Raw genomic sequence first — 23774 nt, forward strand, 5'->3', positions numbered from 1 at the left:
TTTGTTTAACTCATTCAGCCCCAGACCCGTTATCAGTATCACTGCTGCTATGCCCCAGCAGCGCTAAGCTGTGTCTAGCTGCGTGTGCCCCAGAGTTTTTACCTGTTTGAAAAATTTTGTAAACATCGTGCACATGCATTCACTCTTACCTTAATTTCTCTGCTTATATCCAATTAAAATCCAAGAAAGTTTCACCATTTATTGCAAATAAATTTGTCTACACAGTGATGTATTTTTTTTCCCTATTTGTCCAAGTCTTTCACGACTTATTTATACAGAATTTACAAAATTATGTGCAACGTTTATCCGCAAGAACTCGATCATCATCGCTGTCAGCATCCTCATCTTCGGACGATTCAATCTCAGAAACTTCTATGTCCGAATCGAAATCTCACAAAATATCCAACTGGCGAACATATCTTTCCTCAGCTTGCTCAGTATTTTCAAGATCAAACCCGAGAAACTCCTCATTTTTGCTCTCATCAAAAATTACTCTTACGTCCGCCATCATTTACGATTTTTCATGACCAGAACACGTGTAGTTAAACCGCTTTCAAAACAGGAGCCCTTAGCTTCTGAACAATTCAAATTTCCGCAAATGAAAGTAAAATCATTTCTGATTGGTTTAATAGTTGTTAGTTCTTGGAATAAACCCATTTCTAACCAATCAGAGACGTTGAATCTAACACACATTCATCACGCTTGGAGACGGGATCGGCCATTGAATGCAGTAAAAAAATCACGACTACAGGCGGGATCGGCCATTGAATGCAGAAACCGGATCACGCCTACAGACGGGATCGGGGCTTAAAGGGTTAAACATCTCCAATGTCGTTTACTCTACATCTTATGAACAAAACTGTTTCAAGGTCTCTCATGAAGCTGCATCTTCATCCATATCTGAATGCATATCAACACCATATGTCCAATTGTGAAAATCCCCTTTGCCAAGAAGCTCTGTGACAAAGTGCTCAAATTCTGATAAGCATTTTTAAATTAAGTTTTGCAAATGTTTTTCGACTTCCTAAATCATAAATGGCTTTAAAATCAGTTTCTCATCTATTATCACTATAATAATAATTTTAGCCACACTAAAGGTGCAGTACTACAAAGGCATAGAAATTCAACTTATGACATTACAGTAAGTAATATTCTAACTATGAGAATAATCAATAGCTCTGCATTTTCACACAGGTGCAAAAAAGATGTACTTGATGTGCAGGATTTTTCTGCACTGGTTTTCTTTTAAACTGTAGAATAAAGTAAATTTCACTCGAATTCTCAGATGATGATTTCTTTAATAGCCTGCTGATAATGATGATGCCTTGTTGTTACCAATACCAACAGAAAAATGACTGATACATCTTTTTTTCCCACCAATATGAGCTTGACAAACATAATTTTGTATGTTTATATGACTCCTTGCAAAATTCATAAATTTACACACTCAAAAAAAGTCATTTTTCTCAAAACCATGAATTTAAAATAAATCATGTCACAGTATTTAGTGACATTATAGAGGACTGTAAATTCAAATCTTGTGATTTTAAACCACAGTGAAAGCTTAAGTGATGATATAAATTCAACTCATTTCCTTCATTGCAAATATTTAAAAAAGAGAAATCTGCACACCTACCCATATCATCTGATCATAACAGTGGTTACGTTCTTCCATAGAAAATATTACGGATATTTTTATTATTATTATTATTATTATCATCATCATCATCCTCATAATCATTATTATTATTATTATTACTGACATAAAACATAACATGCAGCATTTTTTTGTGGCCTCCAGTGCCCTCACTTCTATTTTATTCCTCATTTATTACATAATGGAAAACATAATAAATGGAAAACATAATAAATGGCAAACAACCTCGATATTTTCTAAGTCGTCGGATCATAGGAACTTGTGTAACTGAAACTTCCTATGATCATCTTTATCATGATGGGGTAGTAAAAACCTGTCAAAACACCCCTATTCCATTTAAAATAGTAGACTTTTTGGCTTGGTTTTAATAGTGTCCAGACTGATGAACCAATTTATTCTAAAACTGATGGGTGTTTCTGAGATTTCAGGATTTGTAGGTAGTATTTAAAGAATAAATCTGAAAAAAGTGGCATGAGGGATGTTGAACCAGTCTCAATAAAAAATTTTCTGTGGTTATTATGATTGATCTCTCCCTCTCTCTCCCCCCCCCCCACACACACATGCAATTTTGTAGTGAAAAAGTGTAAATATTGGCAGTGTTACACAATCTAAAATATCCACCCCTGGATTACATTTACTCTTCATCTGGATGCATACTTTTCAACAAGCATAAAACACAAAAAATTGATATTATTCAAAAATTAAACCATGAATTAAATCTCAGAAAAACATTAAGGGAAATAAAAGTTACTAAATTTGTAAAATACCACTGATGTATCTACACCTAGATAAAGAAGTTAAGATGTACCTGTACTCATGTGTAGTAAACAACATAACACAGCAAGAATGGCTCTATGCTATGACGTCGTCATGACATCATGCAAATGTGATGTCACTGATGACGTCATGCTAACAATAACATGATGTGTATCAATGAATTTTTTATGGTCCATGTTGGTTGATACCACAAACAGTTTTTAAAATAAAAAAGTGTTCATTGATTAAAGTAATTTAAAGGTAAATGCAGGCAGTAAAATAATAATAAATTGCACTTTTCATTTTCCTCCATATTACCTGATCCAAAATAAGTCCAATTTGTATTATATCTATTATTTCACACATTACTGACATTTTGTACTGCTTCAAATTCAAAAAATATTTAAATAATCTTTTCCACAAATTTTTAGGTATAATAAAAATGAAAAATGTATATTTTGATGCATCAACAAAAAGATTTTAAAAATTTAAAAATTATACAAACATTTTCTGTATAAAATCTGTAACTTTTTTTATGTTCTCTAAGTATAACAATTTTGATTTTTTTTTACATACTGTAATAATATCCTCAAATTTATTTGTTTCAATGTCTGTCTGTTATTATTATTGATATCAGTCTATTATCTGTATAAATTTCAGTCTATTATTTATATCACTGTTAGTCTACTATTTGTATCCATGTCCATCTATTATTTGTATCAATGTCAGTCTATTAATTGTATCAATGTCAGTCTATTATCTGTGTCAATGACAATCTATTATTGATATCAATACCCATCTATTATTTATATCAATGTTCATCTATTATTTATATTTTTGTCCTTCTATTATTAATATCAATGTTCATCTATTATTTGTATCAATGTCAGTCTACTATTTGTATCAATGTCCATCTATTAAATGTATCTATATCCATCTATTATTTGTAGCAGTGGCAATCTATTATTTCTATCAATGTCCATCTATCAGTTGAATAACAAAATGTTCTACAAGACTTCTCCAAAATCATTTACCATCAATGACTAAATTCATCTTTCTGACATATATTTATCATCAATTTCACCATATTTTTTCAACTAAAAGAACTTTAAAAATAGAATGAACTTTAAAAATAGAATATAACAAAATTAATGAATACTTGACTATCTTTTTAAATTCATTTGTTTTGAAGTTCATCTTTTAATGGATATATTTATATGATAAATTCCCCTTTTTACTCAAAAGGAAACTGAAATAGACTTAACATTTTTGAAGAAAATTAAATTTATATAAAGACATATTAAAAAATCAGAACAATAAAATACAACTGATTGAATAAACTGAATCAGTAATTTAAAAAGGTAATCAAATACTTATCTTTTAATTCAGTGTTCGTTATTGTAAGTCCAAGTCAAATGATTTACATCTTTTGAGATAAAATGTTGACAGATAAATCTTTTACAACATTAGTTGACAAGTAGTTATATAATAATAGCCTTGCCAAGATAACTGCATAAGCATATCTTTTCATATTTGCATTTCTGTTTTTTAAAAAAGGTCATATTTAATTCCTACAGAAAATTTTAAACGCTTCTTACTCTGCATGGCATTTTTTTTGTGATTTTGGGAGAATAAAATAATTCTTTAAAATCAGAACAAAACTTCAGAAAATTAACTGCACTGCCAAACTTGGCACAACATTCCTGGACAAAGATAACAAAAACATCCAAAATTGAAAGACAAAATGGAGATCTGCAGATGTTAATAAATCTATTTTTTGTAAGCTATGCTCTGAAGACCTTTGCTCTAATAAATATGTTAAGTTGTAACTCACTTAATTCAATCAGTCAACTGCATATTTTACAGCTGCTGTGGGTTGTTGGGTTTTCCTCAAACAGAAATGAAAAATGGCATTAAACCCACAAAACCTCAAACCCAGTTTAAATAAACTCTCATTAAAGTTTCAATGAATTTGTGTTTATTATCACCAAAAAACCCACAACAAAACAGTTTCTTTAAATGTTTCACCTCGTTCTGGGGGAGTCAGGATCATCCAGTGAGTCCTCATCGTCCACGCTGTATTCACTACGTCCATCACTTCGAAGAGACATGTTACCAGATCCTGTCAAAGATGCTTTGAGAGAGCCGTGTGGCAACAGACTGTCATGGCGACCTATCCCATTCTCAGTCTCAATTCGGTTTAGTTCCTCTCTGAAATTAAAGGGGTCAGTACTGTAAGAGTGAATTTTGGTCCCATATCAGATCCCAATCAAACTTATATCAATAAAATTACCTCCCTCTCTTCCATAAATACGAATTTCATTTTTATACTAGACCACTTACAATGAAGGGAAACAATCATTAAACAGCCAAAGTAATATAAACAATGAATACAAAGTTCATATCTAATATCAAAAAATATTTATCCTAAACTGTGCATTTGCATGCAATATGCATACTAATCAATGATAAAACTTGTAAAACTTTATTCTTTTGTTTTGCAACATTGTTTAAATGATGTATATATTTTCACTAACCTTTATTCTTTTGTTTTGCAACATTGTTTAAATGATGTATATATTTTCACTGACTTATTAGCTGTTGACACCTGTTATCATTTTAATTTAAAATGTTTCTCATGTTTATCTTTCACTGACATGCTGTCAAAATCTTGCCAGAACTGCCCCAATATATTTTGTAGTCATTTTCTTTACAAAAATGCCATGCAAACACTTCATACACTGATAATAGCCAAATGTTGCCACAATGCATTGAGAACAATTGAAAATGTTCAAAACATCAGTGATGACAGCTGTTTTGTTTATGTATTGTTGGGGGGGAGCTTACTTTATGTTATTAATTTACAAAAAGTATTGCTTATCATGGTGATTGATCCCAAAATTGGTTATATTTATATGAATTTATGAGAGAGAGAGAGATCGAGATCTGACCTATGACCTGTATCATACAGTGTATCTTCTATTGCTAGCTTAACACTGTATCAAAATAGTTACATGGGGAAATTTGAAAAGCAGCTATTGTGTGGCAATCCATAATACTTTTTCTTCATCTTGGAGTATTGGCTCTGAGGCTCTTAATTTCCTACCAAGACCTTCAGTTGCATTTTTTCTAAAATCTAGTACTTTGACAGATTTGTAAAATGGTACATCTCTGATAGATATGTGATAACCCTTGACCTCAATATGCTTTTCTATGCTATATTTTTAGACCCTAGACAGCACTCATCATAGTCTTAAAGATTATATTTGAGAAAAGATATGAATATTCTCCTAAATAACTGTTTCAATAATCAGAATGGTATTTTCAATTACTACATCTATCACGTTTGTGGTTGACAATGCAAATATCATGTTCATTCATTTGATTCTTTAAAAGTTTAGTTTCTGAAACAGTGAACTCGTCCACCTCATTAACTTTATCATCTATACTTTCAAATGGATGAAACAGCTGCTTCATTGACAAACAAATTTAATGAACCAAAACCTAAAGTGTCTACTACACGAGTGTACATGGTTGGTTTACAAAGTAGTTCCTAATACAATGAACTGTCTTTAGGCACATGTGTCACATTGTGTGTGCAATATGAAGGTGTTCAGTATCGCAAAATACAGCAGAATTCTGACCATGTGAAGTTAAGGGAGATATAAATGAGCACATAATAACATCAATTTGCATACTGCTTTGAAAGGTTCCATTGGGTAACATCAATTATGTCCCAAATAATTTGTTTTCCCTTTTAAAAAAAAAATACTTTAAACTGCATGTCTTTGCTTTAAATGGCAAGTAAAATTCATAGCTGTGCAATATTATTTCATATTCTGTTCATGTTTGTAAGGGTTCATGATTGACAATTCACACAATGGTAGAATACAGTGTAAAAACCAACAAAAACAATAAATGTTACTCAAAATGATAGGTAAGGAAAAGATGCATAATAATCATGAATTCTATCCTTATTCCATAAGTTTCTTTCACAACCCATTAGTAAAATAATAACATTAGCTGCTTTCAGTTGTTGTTGTTGTGAGCTGACATCCTTCATGCACTCATTGTATTATCAGTTACCCTCATCCCAATATTATGGTGTTTTTATGTTTAAGAATGTTCCAAATTGTCCTAACAATACAATCCTCCTTTGCATACATGTTAGATGGTTTTACATAGTATCTTCTCTCAAAAATAAATCCCAACATTATATATATATATATATATATATATATATATATATATATATATATATATATATATATATATATATATATATATATATGCAACAAACAGTGCAAAACTAGTATCTAACTAGCTGGAGATCTTTCGACTCTTTAATGAGTCTATTTCAAAGTCCAACACAAAATATAGACAAGACAAACAAATAAAACTGAAACACAGCCTGCAAAACTCTACATGGCTGTTTCATAAAGAAAATGTGTTGGCTGCAAAAGATAATTTTATTTGTGCATGGCTGTCTTTCTCTAGTCTTCTTGGTTTAAACCACTTGGTCTCAATGTTCTAAAGTGGCGTATTCAGTAAGATTCCTTTTCTTTCCTGGTTTGGGGTCTCCAGTTGTGGTTGTGAGCAATTGCAATAAGTGTTATATCACTGAAAGTGTGGCATGGGGACGAGAAGTGTTCTGCTTCTGTACAGCTTCTTTGTCATCCAATCAGATCTACGAAGGTTGATCCTTTTGTGTAGCTTTACAGTTTCTCCAACATACTGAAGGCTACAGGTCTTACATGTGATGAGATAAATGACATTCTCTGTTTTGCACGTTTTGTTTGGACCATGAATGTTTAATTTTTCTCTAGTCACTGTGGTTGAAAATGTCCTGGTCTCTATCATATGTTGACAGGTTTTGCACCTTTTATCGCCACAGGGACCAGATTGACTAGGTTGGTCTTGATTAGTGATTGGCGTTAACTTCACCCTGACAAGGATGTCCCTGAGGTTTTTTTTAGCCTCTGTTTTGTATTTGCCTTGAAAAAGACTCATTAAAGAGTCAAAAGCACTCAGGCTAGTTAGATACTAGTTTTGCACTGTTTGTTATCAGTTTACTGCATTTATCTTAATCAATCCCTGACACACATGATCCCTTGCTGAAGCCAGTGCACTTGAAAGGATTGTTATTCACCATATGATTTGTACTCTTTATATATATATATATATATATATATATATATATATATATATATATATATATATATATATATATATATATATATATATATATATATATCCTGAGTGCAGTAGTAGTTTTGAGGACTTTAAATATGCAGAAATATGTCAAACTCTGCGATGCTTGATGAACATATGCGGAATAAAATTAAATGTTTATTTCACAATGTTCCATATTATCACTGGTATATGTGTTACTTTGGACACATAGTGATTGTATGATAACAATAATACATTTTCTTACACTCACTTAAATTTATCACTAATTTGGGGACCAAAACTGGTCCATGTCCAACCTTGTCCTTTGAACATCAATGGCATAATTGTATAATAATGTAACAACTGTTATCTCTTAAAATGTGGAGGAAACTTCATGTCTATAATATATTCTTCATGTATAATGCTGTTTATTTCACAAGAATGTCTCTGTTTTATGTCAAAATCATCGTGCCTGTTTGCTGAAGCTGTACTTTCCACCTGCTTCTTAAAAATATCTAAGTAATTATTAAAACATCAAATACAATTTAAAGGTTTACAAATGCTAATCAATTGTTTTGCTGTCATTCTCAGATCAACTAACTTTTTTGAAAATTTAAAATTTGGGCCACAATAGACTGAAAGTACCTACTCTTTTTATTAGTACTGCCATTATACAGGGTTTCTGCACACTATCGATGGCAATTGTTTTCATATCCCCTTTAATGGGAGGAAATGCTTACATAGATATTGGAGTCTGTAAGTCCAAGGAGAGTACAGATTTTCTTGAACATTTATGACCTGCCACTGTACACCGGAAAACACATTGAACTGATGTGCATGCAAATGATGCAAAATTCCACATATCAAGTCAAAGCAGCAACACAATCCAACATTCCCCAACACAATCCAACATTCCCAAATCCACTCAAAACAGCATCACAATCCAACATTCCACAAATCGGGTCAAATCAGGTTATAACGGCAACACAATCCAACATTCCCCAACACAATCCAACATTCCCCAATACAATCCAACATTCCCAAATCCACTCAAAACAGCATCACAATCCAACATTCCACAAATCGGGTCAAATCAGGTTACATAACAGCAACACAATCCAACATTCCCCAATACAATCCAACATTCCCAAATCTACTCAAAACAGCAACACAATCCAACATTCCCCAAATCGGGTGAAATCAGGTCAAATCATTGCACAAATCGGGGCACATCAGGTCAAATCATTCCACCAATATGGTAAAATCAGGTAAAAACAGCAACACAATCCAAATTTGACAAATCAAGTCATTTTGAAAAAGCTAGAGTGGCATAAAACAGGTCAGATTGGTTTTGGTATTTAAAGTTTGTTCAGAAAACTAAACCTCCCAATTCTAAAATACTAATATCATATGAAATTCAATAACGAATGCAATCAAGTTCAACGAAACATGAATATGCATTCTGCCATTCCCGTAAAGTCATTTTTAAGATGCAGAAATCAATTCACTTCCTTGGTGGATTCAGTAGAGTGGTGCTAACATTGCCACGTTCAATGAATACGCTGAAAGAACATTTTCTATTCTGATTAAAAGTTTGACTCACTATATATCTAGCAGAAACCTCCCACCATTAACGATACATCATCTCCTATGTGTTGTGCTATGTATATTTAATTTACCTTGTTTGTTAGTTAGTTTGGCTATTTTTATTACTTTTATTATTTTTACTCCATTACATGCTACTGTAATGTAAGAATGTATGTTGGACTTGACCTTGCCCAAGAATGAGTTCATTTCTGCTTGACCTAATAACTGACATTTTTTTCTGTGTAAACAACTAATAGATAGCTAAATTCTTCTATATGTCTATGGGTTTAAAATCAGTGTTATTATTAACAGAAGTAAATATAATTATTTGGGTCTAGGTCTAGGTTTATGAATTTCCTAAGTGAACTTTACATAATCCAGGTTATGGGTCTTTTTTTGTAAACATTAGGATCATTCTAGAGGGTTATTTTCCATTAGGTAATGGCTTGTTTAGAAAATGCTAATTGTGACCTGAGGTCAAGTAGAGAACTATATAATCTTATAGCTGAAAGGATTTTTCAGTCATGCTTTAAGATCTAGCACTTTAAAGTTGCATTTAATGTTGTGTCCAGTATATTATTTTTGGACTGGAAATTTATTTCTTCAAATTACTTAATTCGAGTGACTATTTTCTCTAAAAATACAACAGTACACTGACAAAATGCTTGGAAAGAGACATTCACTGGAATTTATAGTGAATTCAAACCTGGAATTATATTACTGTGATTCAACAAAAGACTGTTGGCACTTCAACACTCTACAGGCTGCCACAGACACATCACCGCCTTCAGCTTTTGGATTTATTCTGGACTTTTACAGAATTTTATTCTGGACTTTAAATTATTAGGACTTGTGTCTGTAATTCTTAGATTATTGTGGGATTTCATTCACAATGCCGTAAGTTCTTTTTGCTGCATTTTCACTTTGTATTCTAGAGAAAATTAAATTATTTGTTGAATTTTACAAAGCTTGTCACTTTTCATTCTTTCTGTTACTATTTTAAGAGTACAGACTCTTGACAGTTGTGATCAACAATAATGAGGACTGCCTCAAATATAATCCAGGAAATGATCTACCAAGAACAGTTATAATTGCTTGTGTTACATATAAGGACAGTATGAACTGCAGCTAGTTACTGTCAAAGGACTAATGTGATGAGATGGTGTGCATATTTTAATACACAGAAAGGAAAGTTTTTAAATACTTTTCACTTTTGCCAATGTGCATGCCTAAAAATTATGTCAAGGAAAATCCTCATGATATGAAGTCCAAACTCCTGATCAAATTTTGCAAATCTCCTGATCCGTCCTAACTGGACCACTCCGTTCTGTCACATGTGCTGCTCAATAAAAGTATACAGCAATGATAGAATTGAATTGCTGTATATACCTGCTTTTAAGTTGAGTCCAATAGCAAACAACACAGACCCTGATCTGCCTTTGCACAATGTGCTAGCAGATCAGGGTCTATATTGTTTGTTCTACAGATTACACCACACAAACTGCATAGACCCAGATCTGCTGGTGCAATATGCAACAGCATTATCTAGTTCTGTGCAGTTTGTAGTTGGAGTCAAACTTATAAGCAAATATATATGGTAGCCAAATGAATGTTATCTATAACCACACCTTGAGGTGAAGTGGTTCAGTGGTTAGAGTGCTGGACTCATGACCTGAATGCTGCAGGTTGAATCCTGCTAAGACCAGGCCAAAGCAGTGGCAGTGCGTGTCCCTGGGAAAGGCTCTTACTCCAAATGCCTTACATACAATCTGTGGTATACTGAGGGACTATACTCCAACTACCTTATATACAATCTGTGGTATACTGAAGGACTATACTGCAACTGCCTTATATACAATCTGTGGTATAATGAGGGACTATACCCCAACTGCCTTATATACAATCTGTGGTACAGGGACTATACTCCAACTGCCTTATATACAATCTGTGGTATACCGAAGGACTATGATCCAACTGCCTTATATACAATCTGTGGTATACTGAAGGGCTATACTCCAATTGCATAATATACAACCACTGAGTAGAAAATTACAAAACATTTCCAAGTATCCTGCTGCTGTGGGAGCTACATATAGTGGGGTGTCATTCTTGGCTTCTATCTGGGTGGGTGGGAGTGGGAGTGTTCAAGGTCCAATGCAAACAAATTTCAGTCAAAATGTCATTTTTACACATTTTCTGATTAAACTACATATATACACAGTCATAACAGGAAGACATCATTCTATATGTGGGTGGTGAGTATCTGCAAAAATATGGAGATTTACCATGCTTCACCATTAAAGTTGCTCTGGTAACAGATGTTTTGTTGTTAGACCAAACTTTTTAACTGGCAGAGCTGTAATGCATAATTCTAATGTGAAAGTTTCAAAAACATAAACAAACTCCACCATTAAAAACAAATTTACAACAGATCTCTAAACTTTCCTTCACTGAGATGAAACCTATATACACTATTATTAACAAGAAATTAAAACAATACCTTAAAATGTATCTTCCAAGAGGTCCTGTGACAAATGTTGTGTAATCCATGCTTGTTTATATTAAATATTATGAACCTTGAAACACTGATCATAACTGAAAATTGTTCACAGTGGTAAAAACTTGTGAGTCAATCACAATCAAGAATTTAAAAGAATCAAAAACATAATCCAGTCACTTTTTTCTTCCTTTTTCATCTACTGGAAAGAATTCCATCATTTCCTTGAAGATTATCTTCAGTCATTTTAATTGTATTATGGCAAAATATTTGATTCATATAAGAAGTATAACATCAAGTTATTTCTTTGCGCTGATGGCTATAGGATGTTGACACTGACCAAATATTTTGGTATAATTTCTACTCAGGCCATAAGTAGGTGTTAAACGAAACTTAAGAGCAATACATTCTCGATAACGCTTCATTAAACCTGTTGTTATCAGTCAAACATAGCCACAATAAGTCCACAAGCCACACACTTCCATACGATTAGACCATGTAATGTATACAAGATAAAGCCTGATAATACCAACCAACCTGCTGAAAAACAATATTGACAGAGTTAATCTTCCGTACAATGTCACCAAATCCCACCTTGAGCATGGAGGAAACAGTTTTGACATGAAAGAATAAATACTTGTGCGAAATGGGACCTGCATGGGCTCAAAACTCAACTATTCACTGCACTTCTGAATAGATTTATGTTATATGGGTCATCATAGCATTCAGTTTCACACTGCTGAGTAAGTTTATATATTTCAGGTTATCACAGCATTCAGTTTCACATTGCAGAGTAGGTTTATATATTTCAGGTTATCACAGCACATAGCTTCTCATTACAGAATAGGTTTATGTACTTCAGGTTATTACAGGACACAATTTCATTCCTGTAACTCTCTTGTAACACAACTGTTCCATGTAAAAGTTCAAATATGAGGCAACAATAACGGATTGTGACAGTAACCAAAGGAGCTAAACAAACCAAAAAAGCTACTCCAGAAATACAACACATCCACAACTTTATCTTTAAAATTCAAAATAACCATTTTCTTTCATTTACACTTTTTTAAAGCTCACAAAATAACTGCATCTTTTAAAGTTTTAAATAATATGGTAACATGATAAAGTATTTGCAAATAACCTTTATAAACATTATTTCCCCATTTTTCCAACATGATGTTGTTGTTGTGGGGTTTAATGCCATTTTTCATCACAAGATAGGCTATACATGGCGGCCAGTACTAATGGTGGGGGAAGAACCTGGGAAAACCCTGGAAAAAACCAACGACCCATGAGAGGCTACAGGGAAGCTTTCTCATATACCCACATAGGCTGAACCTGAGACGTGAACCCCTGCAGATTTTGCAACATAATATGATCAATAAAGAATGTTTACTAACTATATAATATGATCAATAGAGAATGTTTTACTAAATGGTCTAAAAACTGCTCAGATAGAATGAAAAAATAACAATGGTGTAAATCATACTAATGGTAAGCACTATACAAAATCAAAATGTACATGCCCTTATAGTGTCGGACAATCTTTACCACCATAATCAACATTTAAAACTATCCACAATATATCTAAAAACTTTAAGAATTTTTAATATGCACATTAATTAGAGTGACTTTCCAAAAAATGTATTTATAGATAAGTGACCTTTTCAGCACAAAAAGGAGAAATATGTGCACCTCTTCCCTCATCCAAGGTGACTCAAGTATAGATCTAGTATGTCAATATTTAGTCAGGCATTCCAACCAGTTTGGGGAAATTCACAACTGCATAATCTATGAGATTATCTGAATTCAAACTTCAGAAACTGAATATGTTTGAAAGAGACATTTCAAACAATGCCATTAGGAAGGTCTATATCTACAATTTCAATGCATGGCGTACTTTACACAAATATAAATATATGGTGTACAAAGAGACTCAGGACTGTGCTGGGTACACACATGCACATTGTAGGTGCCCCCATTTATGGGCCTGTGCACCCAAAACTCAAGCATGGGTGCACAATAAATAATGGTTGTGCACAGGTTTTGGAATTTTATTTAAACCTAAGCAACAAGTGAATTTGGAATTTGGAATCTTGATATTTGTACATCATTTACTTTGCACCTTCTTTGCTAATTAAATACAATTTTATCAATAAATTTGAAATTATTGCCTGTACCAAAAGTAGGTAGAAATGTTTTCCAACATTTTGCTTACTGTTGCACTTATTAGTTTTTAGGACGTGTGTGTGTGTGTGTGTGTGTGTGTGTGTGTGTGTGTGTGTGTGTGTGTGTGTGTGTGTGTGTGTGTGTGTGTGTGTGTGTGTGTTCATTTGTTTTTTGGGACACCTCTGTTTGTCTGTCTTTGTGTATGCTCATTTGTTTTTAGAACATTGTGTGTCTGTGTGTGTTCTTTTCTTTTTTGGGACAGCTGTTTGTCTGTGTGTCTGCTCATTTGTTTTTTGAACAGCTGTGTGTGTGTAAAGGGGGAGGGAAACTATATGAAACTATATGATGCTGCCTACTTGAAATAGGTCCTCAACTCCTCCTATACCATTTAAGATTAAGGCTTAAACTGGGTCTATTGTAAGGAATTTTGTTGTACACAGCAATCCGAGAATTTAGCTTTATCCCTATAAGGAGAAAGGAGGGGGGATAGAGAAGTGGTTTTAACCAGAAGGGGCAAAATGAATGATGAGGAAATTAAGGGTTGTTTGTTGCTTTACTGCAGATTACTCCTTTTTCATGATTCACCATTGATGATGTAATGTTGAGTGATCTTTGTAACTACCTTAATGGACAAATGGTCTTGTGCTACACTGCTCATGATTCCATCTTTGATGTAACATTACCATGGTGTTCACTATAACTGCATTACTGGACACAGTATCTAGTTCTACAATGTTAAAGCTTCCATCTCCAATGATTTAACACTACCATGTAAAGTCATCACAGTAACTGCCTTATTGGACACATGGACATGGTCTTGTTTGACATTCCGATATATTTATTGGATCACCACTCAACTATACTCCTAGGTACCAATTACACAAAACTAGACAAAATACCTCTTGATACTGAAACCCTTGACACTTTTTACAGTCCCTAAAATATAAAAATGGTGATTAATGAAGAAAGTGTGACCTTTGATACAAGACTGGAAAAATTACAGGTACAGACTACTAAATGAATGTAAATGTGCACAAGATATATTTGGTTTGGAGTTGAAAGGAAGGATTTAGTAGTCTGTACATGGTAAACATTTCTTGCCATGCTTTTGAATGCAGGATAAAAACTGATAAAGCTAAGGTCCAATAATAAATGGTGACCCTGGAATGGTTTACGTAACAGATTCACAAAGAAGTAATTTATTTCAAATACCAGGTATGTATTCCCATGCAGATATTACCGGTAAACTTTTCTTTTCAACCGTGTTCACCTAGGTACTGTGCAGTGGCAGGCAATTTTATATCACTTTAATCCCAACACAATTTCTAATCTGATATTTCAATATTCATACACAATCAGGAGCCAAGGTTGCTCAGTGGTTAGCATGCCAGGCTTTGTGTCCAAAATAGTCTGGGTTCAAATCCTAGCATTGGATCAGCTGGGTCAGCCACCATGGTGTGTCCTTGGATAGGGCACTTTGCTCTGTCTTAATACTAAATAATATACTTGTGTTATGTGCTATAAAACACCAAATCAAAGCAATTATACAAAATCATTATACACGGGGAAAAAAATAAAATATTTTTTAAACTGTAGCACAATAGTACTAAAGACAATTATTTCATACCTACAATTTAATGCAATACAATTACTGCCCTTGTTTTAAGTTCTATGATGAACTGTCCACTAAATGCAAATGTTGCATTACTCAAGGGTCCTTCCCAAGAGTAACATGATATATGTCATGGGTCATCTAACCTCAACACAGAAGAAATAAGGTCTATACTGCACACTGCAAAGTGAATGAACAAAGTAACTACAGAATATTCTTGTCTCATTTATCCAGCATCTGTTTATCAATTGCTTTTCTACAACAATAAAACTATGAACAATTTTTCTAACGAAGTCAGCTCAGAATTGAATCTGTTTATCTGATGATCACTTTTGTCATACTGCTCCGGTGGAGTAGTGGTTGGAGTGTCTGCCTCGGATGTGGGAGGTTGCGGGTTAGAACCCTGGCCAAGTCATACCAAAAACTTATAAAAATGGTACTAACAGCTGTCTGCCTCGCTAGGATGTCTGCAGTGTGGCAGTTTATTGTGATGTATGGCACTGGGGCATCATGCCACAGATATATAGCATCATGTCCCATCCAGTCACATTATCCTGACACCAGGCTGACCGGTCCTAACATTAACCTCTTAATGCTGAGCACCAAGTGCGGCAGCTGCTAGTATAAGTCTTTGGTATAACTCAGCCGGGGTTCAAATCCGCAACCTCATGCATCTGAGGTGAATGCTCTAACCACTCAGGCCACCAGTGTGGTCCTCTGTGAAAAGAGAAGGACTATATCGATTTGCTATACCAGTTTAGTTCAACATATCTGTTTATATTTGCATTGGTCTGTCTCTTTAGTGGAAATGAAAACAAGACAATGAAAAACATCGAACATTCATAATACTGCTAAGAGAGTTGAGAGCAGAACAAAAACTGGTTATTGTGATAGCAAATTGGAAAGATATTGAACTGATTTTTTTAGTCCATAAACCACTCAATGGAAGTAATCATCTGGGTCATTCATCACCCCACCTCCAAACATTATGAATATATTTGTCTCCAGTTGTACTCAAAACACACTGATTTCATTTTTCAAAGGATGAAAACAAAAGGCTTACGTTTTTTTAAAGCTTTCTTTTTGCTATCAATGGAGCTTTTGCACCCTTAATATATATTGCAGTACAAGACAGCTGTAAATTTAGTTAGCCCTTTGTCCTTCAAATATTTCTGGTGGACTATTAGTTGGTATAATGTATAATCATGAATGTAAAATCTGGAGTTCAGATCAATAGGCAGAAGAAAATGTTTGAAACAAATAAATTTAAATCCAATGTAAAGCAAGTTCTTTGAGTGCACAATCTACATCAAAATTGATTTGCACTTGATATCTTTTTGCTAAGTGGTGGAGCCAATTACATCAATAAAAAATTTTGTTTTAACACTACAAGTGATGCAACTTCGGCTGACACAGCTATCATTCCGAAGGTTAATCCAAGATATCCTTTCTTGTATATGTCAATTTGTAATTTATAAATTCACGGAAAAGTATTTACCATTATGCTAATTCCATCATAGATAGTTGTAGTTGTAGTTCTTGTAGGGTTTAACGTCATTTTTCAGCACATGATAGGCTATACATGGCAGCCAGTATTAATGGTGGAGGAAGAACCAGGGAAAATCCCAGAAAGAACCACTGACCCACGAGAAGCTATTGGCAAACTTTCTCACATACCCACATTGGCTGAATCCATGACTCAAACCCACTCAGACAGAGGTGAGATGGCAGTGATACGTAACAGAGAGCGCTTTAGACCACTCGGCCACTTGGGGCCCCCTCCATCATAGATAAACCATAGCTGATGAAATCAAAAGCCAAACAGCACAATTATATTATACTTAGAATCATAGCAAATGAAATCAAAGGCCATGCAGTCCAATTCTATCATAGAACCATAGCTAATAAAATTGAGGGCCAAACAATACAAAAGAAAGGGAATGATAAATATGAAATTAACAAAAGTGAGAAACCACACTCAGATCATTGTTGGTTGTGCAAATCTGACATTCCTAGACTTCATTCTGAACCCTTCAAACAGGGGGAGAGAATGAGTGGATGGTATAATATGGGTCTGTGTGAGACACAATAAATAATTACATATATATTTGGCCTCTGTGTGTGTGTGTGTGTGTGTGTGTCTGTGTCTGTGTCTGTGTGTGTGTGTACATACATGTATATTTATTAAAAAATATTTAATAAAGCAAAATTAAACTGATCATACTCTTTCCTTCTCTCTTTGTATTCAAGGTCTGAAAGAGTTACACTACAACTACCAATGAACAATAACCAAAAATCCATAAATTCAGCACAAGTTGATTTTGCAATGGGTCTGTGCAGTTTGCAGTTGGGCACAACTTACAAGCAAGTATATATGGTTTTACTATGATTTACAGTGAACAACACAGACCCTAATCTGCTGGCACATAATTATGCAACTGATGATCTAGGTCTATGGCATTTTTAGTCAGGGGTATATGCTGCACTGGGAAATACAATACTTGCAATCAAATTAATACAGCTGCTTTGTATGACTGTGAACAGCAATGAACTGTAATTCTAATATTTCCAAATATTTAAATTATGTATTTCTACTTATTCTGCCTAAATATATAAATGAAAAAAATGGTAACATGTTGAACATGGTACCCAATCTCTTTTACTGAATGGATTGCAGGCCTCTTGTTTAACATATTACCCACTCTCTGGTACTGAACTGATTACAGGCCTGAGCATGTTACCCAGTCTCCACTATTTAACTGCTTACAGGCCTCTTGTTGAACATGTTACCAGTCTCTGGTACTGAACTGATTACAGGCCTGAGCATGTTACCCAGTCTCCACTATTTAACTACTTACAGTCCTCTTGTTGAACATGTTACCCAGTTTCTGGTATTGAACTGATTACAGGCCTTAACATGTTACCCAGTCTGCTATTTAACTGCTTACAGGCCTCTTGTTGAACATGTTACCCAGTCTCTGCTATTTAACTGCTTACAGGCCTCTTGTTGAACATGTTACCATGTCTCTGCTATTGAACTGATTATATGCCTCTTACTAAATGCTTAACATCTTACCCAATCTCTTGTATTGAATGGATTACAAGCCTCTTTTTTAATAAGTTACCCAATCTCTCATCCTCAACTGATTAAAGGCTATTGCTGAACATGTTACCCAATCTCTTGTATTGAATGAATTACAGGCCTCTTTTTGAACATGTTACCCAATCTCTTTTACTGAAGTGATTACAGGCCTCCTGCAGGACATAGATCCTGATAGGGAAAACACTAAATATTCAGGTACGGTTAATTTAATAATTAAAAATAAGAAAACAAATGTGATTAAAATAAATGTAATTCATTCCAGCTGGGTAATATCTTTTTAAACTTTCCAGTTATTGTGGTCATGGATCATCTCAATGGAATTGTAATCATGGTCAAATGATGTCTTTTAGACATGAACCTTACTTAATTGCTACATGTCAAACAATTATGATTTTCATCCATAGCAAAAAGTATAAAGTAGGGATTTTAAAAAAATATATATATTTCATATTAACACAGCTATCATTCTTTTGCAATCATGTTCTTTTTTTACAAATTGTCCTAAGAGCCGTTTTTCAGGGTTTGGACAGTGTGAGGTTTGGACAGTGGGCTTTGGACTGTGTGAGGTGTGGATAGTGTGAGGTTTGGACAGTGTGAGGTTTCAGGACAGTGTGAGGTTTGGACTGTATGAGGTGTGGATAGTGTGAAGTTTGGACAGTGTGAGGTTTGGACTGTGTGAGATTTGGACAATCTGAGGTTTCGGGACAGTCATGGTAATGGTTTTTGGAAACTTGTAATCCATGTCAGATTTTTCCAAAATTTTAAACATCCAGCTTTGATTGCAATTTTTATACCAGGGTAAAGTTAAATCAGAAGAATGTACTGGTCATCAAATATGATGCTAACAAGTTTTATGTTATTTGCAAGAAAACTTCATTAATTGACAAAGGGGTTTGGCAGATTGGAGTGTGGCAGTGGGGTTTGGCAGACTGGAGTGTGGCAGTGGGTTCTTTACCCAGTCAATTTTCATGGAAGGTCAATGATGTCAGGAGTTTAAATTGTGGAAGATTTTTGTTTCACTAGCGAAGTCATGTTTTTGAATATGCTTGCATTTTCTTATGGATTGAAATGAGTGAAAAAGCAAGAAATTAACTGTTTTCATTCACTACCATTCACATATCCAAATAAAACATAAATTTGCTACTTGACTGAAAGGGTAGCCCAATATTGTAGGTGTCGTATTCATTGATAGTCACTGATTTTGTATCTTTGTTCCTGAGCACTTAATAATTTGCTAAAGTTCTGAGACAGCAAAAATATGAAATATCTTTCGCCGCTGAAAAACAAATAGCAAATATGGTGATCTGAATATTAAACTACTATATATATTCACTAATAAGTCAGTTCCACCTGCAAATTGTATAGACCCATATCTTCCATCACATAATGTGCTAGCAGATCTTTGTCAATGTAGTTGATTCAAGTAATCAGTAGAACAAACAACCAAGACCTTGATATGCCAGCACATTATTCAATGGCAGGAGAGGTTCTATGTTGTTTGTAGTTGGACCTGACTTGTCAGTGAGAAACTTATTGAGAAAATTTGTCAGAACTATTTTAAATTTAATCAAAGAAAAGAATAAAAAAGCAATAAATGGAGTTTATGTTGTGGAATTTCATGAAATATGGTCCAGTACAATTTTATTATCAAAGTTTAGGTTACCTTGTGCAAGGCCACAAGTCTTGGTAAGCCAGGAGATGTGACCTCCACGAGGGAAATCTACACTTAATCAAAGAGACCTTGATATTTATTTTATTTTCAGTCACTATAAACCTACTTTGGCAGGCAATTTGTCACTTTACTGGTCCCCATGGGACCATGAGTATTCTGTGTGGTATGTACAAAAGACAAAATAAAGTACCACTTGATACGTACTTAACTGTGGCTTATTATCTGGAATAGTATTTGCAAGAAGTTACATGATGCATTGCTGTACATCAAAAATGTGACTGCTATCAACATATTTGCACAGAACCTTGCAAACAGTTACATGAGGCAGCCTACAAAAGTGTTTGGTTTGGTTTTGCTTGGGGCTTTATGGCACAGCAACACATATAGGTTATATAGTGTCAAGGCATTGGAGTAAAGTTCCTTACCCTAAGGACACACCACAGTAGCTAACCCTGGTTGGGACAATGGTAGGACTCAATTGTGAGTCTAGTATGCTAACCACTGAGCCACCACAGCTCCCTAACAAAAGTGTAAGGAGCTGCAAAGTTTGAGACCAATCTACATCATGTTACTGTATTTTAATACAATACTTTTGATAGAAAAAATCAATATCAATCTGTGAAATGCCACAAATAAAAGCATTATTAAACATAAACTAAAAAAAAGGGAAGAGAATCTTCATTACCATACATATGTAAACATAAACCAAAGGCATGAACTGAATCTTAATTACCATACACATGTAAACATAAACCAAATGCATGAACTGAATATTCATTACCATACATATGTAAATGTAAACCAAATGCATGAACTGAGTCTTCATTACCATACATATGTAAATGTAAACCAAATGCATGAACTGAATCTTCATTACCATACATATGTAAATGTAAACCAAATGCATGAACTGAATCTTCATTACCATACATATGTAAATGTAAACCAAATGCATGAACTGAGTCTTCATTACCATACATATGTAAATGTAAACCAAATGTATGAACTGAATATTCATTACCATACATATGTAAATGTAAACCAAATGCATGAACTGAATCTTCATTACCATACATATGTAAATGCAAACCAAATGCATGAACTGAATATTCATTACCATACATATGTAAGTGTAAACCAAATGCATGAACTGAATATTCATTACCATACATATGTAAATGTAAACCAAATGCATGAACTGAATCTTCATTACCATACATATGTAAGTGTAAACCAAATGCATGAACTGAGTCTTCATTACCATACATATGTAAATGTAAACCAAATGCATGAACTGAATCTTCATTACCATACATATGTAAGTGTAAACCAAATGCATGAACTGAATCTTCATTACCATACATATGTAAATGTAAACCAAATGCATGAACTGAATCTTCATTATCATACATATGTAAATGTAAACCAAATGCATGAACTGAATCTTCATTACCATACATATGTAAATGTAAACCAAATGCATGAACTGAGTCTTCATTACCATACATATGTAAATGTAAACCAAATGCATGAACTGAGTCTTCATTACCATACATATGTAAGTGTAAACCAAATGCATGAACTGAGTCTTCATTACCATACATATGTAAATGTAAAACCAAATGCATGAACTGAATCTTCATTACCATACATATGTAAATGTAAACCAAATGCATGAACTGAGTCTTCATTACCATACATATGTAAATGTAAACCAAATGCATGAACTGAGTCTTCATTACCATACATATGTAAGTGTAAACCAAATGCATGAACTGAGTCTTCATTACCATACATATGTAAATGTAAACCAAATGCATGAACTGAATCTTCATTACCATACATATGTAAATGTAAAACCAAATGCATGAACTGAATCTTCATTACCATACACATGTAAACATAAACCGAATGCATGAACTGAATCTTCATTACCATACATATGTAAGTGTAAAACCAAATGCATGAACTGAATCTTCATTACCATACATATGTAACCATAAACCAGATGCCTGAAATTGATCAGTGTACAATTTCATGGCAATTAATAATTTATAACTGTTACAACTGCTGTATGTATACCATGATTACGCTGTCCATCTCACAGGTTTTCATCTTTTCTTTTAAAATAAGTTACATTACTTTGTAAATTCACATGGCTATTGAATACCTTAAATTAAAGTTGTCAATGTGACAGTGGATATTAATACCAAGGGTTTTATGTGCATACAATTCCTTAATAGACTTTTAAAAATTTGCTCTATACAAAAGCTTTTAGATGCTGCATTAAAAGTTTCTCTCCATCCATAACCATGCTTTTAATATTATAAATAAAATTTTCTATTTATCAACCGTGCTTTGAATATTATAATTAAAAGTTTTCTCTCCATAAATTACCATACTTTGAATATTATAAGTAAAAGTTTTCTCTCTATAAATTACAATGCTTTGAATATTATAATTAAAAGTTTTCCTCCATAAATTACCATGCATTGAATATTATAATTCAGTTTTCCTCCATAAATTACCATGCTTTGAATATTATAATTAAAAGTTTTCCTCCATAAATTACCATGCTTTGAATATTATAATTAAAAGTTTTCCTCCATAAATTACCATGCTTTGAATATTATAATTAAAAGTTTTCCTCCATAAATTACCATGCTTTGAATATTATATTTTTCCCTGCTCAAATTACAATACCTTGTAAATGACTATTAAATTCATGCAGTAGCTGAGTGGTCTGTAACTGCATAATTATTTATTGTCTTTGCATGCACACATACACACACACACATATACGAACAGATGGCTAAAAACCTTGCCAAAACTACTGACCCCCCACCAACCATTACTGCTATAGCCTGAAAGGTGACCGCCATGTCTCACTCCTCCATTAACATGAGCCTAGTAACAATGGCTTAATTCAAATATCAAAATGTATGGATGATAACCTGGCTACCAGTAAATTTGTCTTAATTGTAAAAAATCACCAGCAAATAAATTTCAATTGCACTGTGACTAAAATCAATGCTTTAAGTAATCTGTGTTTGCTAAGAAAATGTCATACAGATCAGTTAAAGTGACACTGTTGCACTTCATGGTGTGAAATATGACAACTTAAAATTTTTGTTCAGTTCAAAATATGCTGAACCTGACAGAGGAAACACTTTAAATGTCAAAGTTATTGTGATTTATCCTTTCATACTCCAGCCCTTATTTCATGGGATTAAGTCTGACATGTATGTCAGATAGATAATCATATATATCAGTCTCTTATGTGTCGGGGAGGGGGAGGGGTTTGGGGGAAGGGGGAAGGGGTGCAAATCTCTATAAGCTACAGAGACTAAAACAGAAGTGTAGCAAAGATTCAAACATCCAAACCTCAATCAGCTGTTCATCATTTTATTTGAACCACAAGGATTTATTATCTTCCATGAGTATGGAGGGAAATTATACTCATTCATCCAAATGATTATGTTTCCTTAGAGGTTTGGATAACTGAGGTTCAACTGTATGTGAACTCAGGTGTCATGAATTGGTTACATT

General features: G+C 33.7%; 1 protein-coding gene across 16 annotated transcripts in view; it reads right to left on the bottom strand.

Moving 5' to 3' along the window:
• LOC149804145 (uncharacterized) overlaps positions 1–23774 on the bottom strand; it is a 304793-nt gene that overhangs the window by 118467 nt on the left and 162552 nt on the right. For all 16 annotated transcript variants that reach the window (XM_089954101.1, XM_089954099.1, XM_089954104.1 and 13 more), the window contains one exon: positions 4442–4624. In XM_089954101.1, coding sequence (XP_089810227.1) covers positions 4442–4624 — 183 coding nt within the window. The remainder of the gene's footprint in view (positions 1–4441; positions 4625–23774) is intronic.

The sequence above is a fragment of the Sinohyriopsis cumingii genome, chromosome 3 (assembly GCF_028554795.1).
Source record: "Sinohyriopsis cumingii isolate HCF-2022 chromosome 3, ASM2855479v2, whole genome shotgun sequence".
Taxonomy (NCBI): Eukaryota; Metazoa; Mollusca; class Bivalvia; order Unionida; family Unionidae; genus Sinohyriopsis; species Sinohyriopsis cumingii.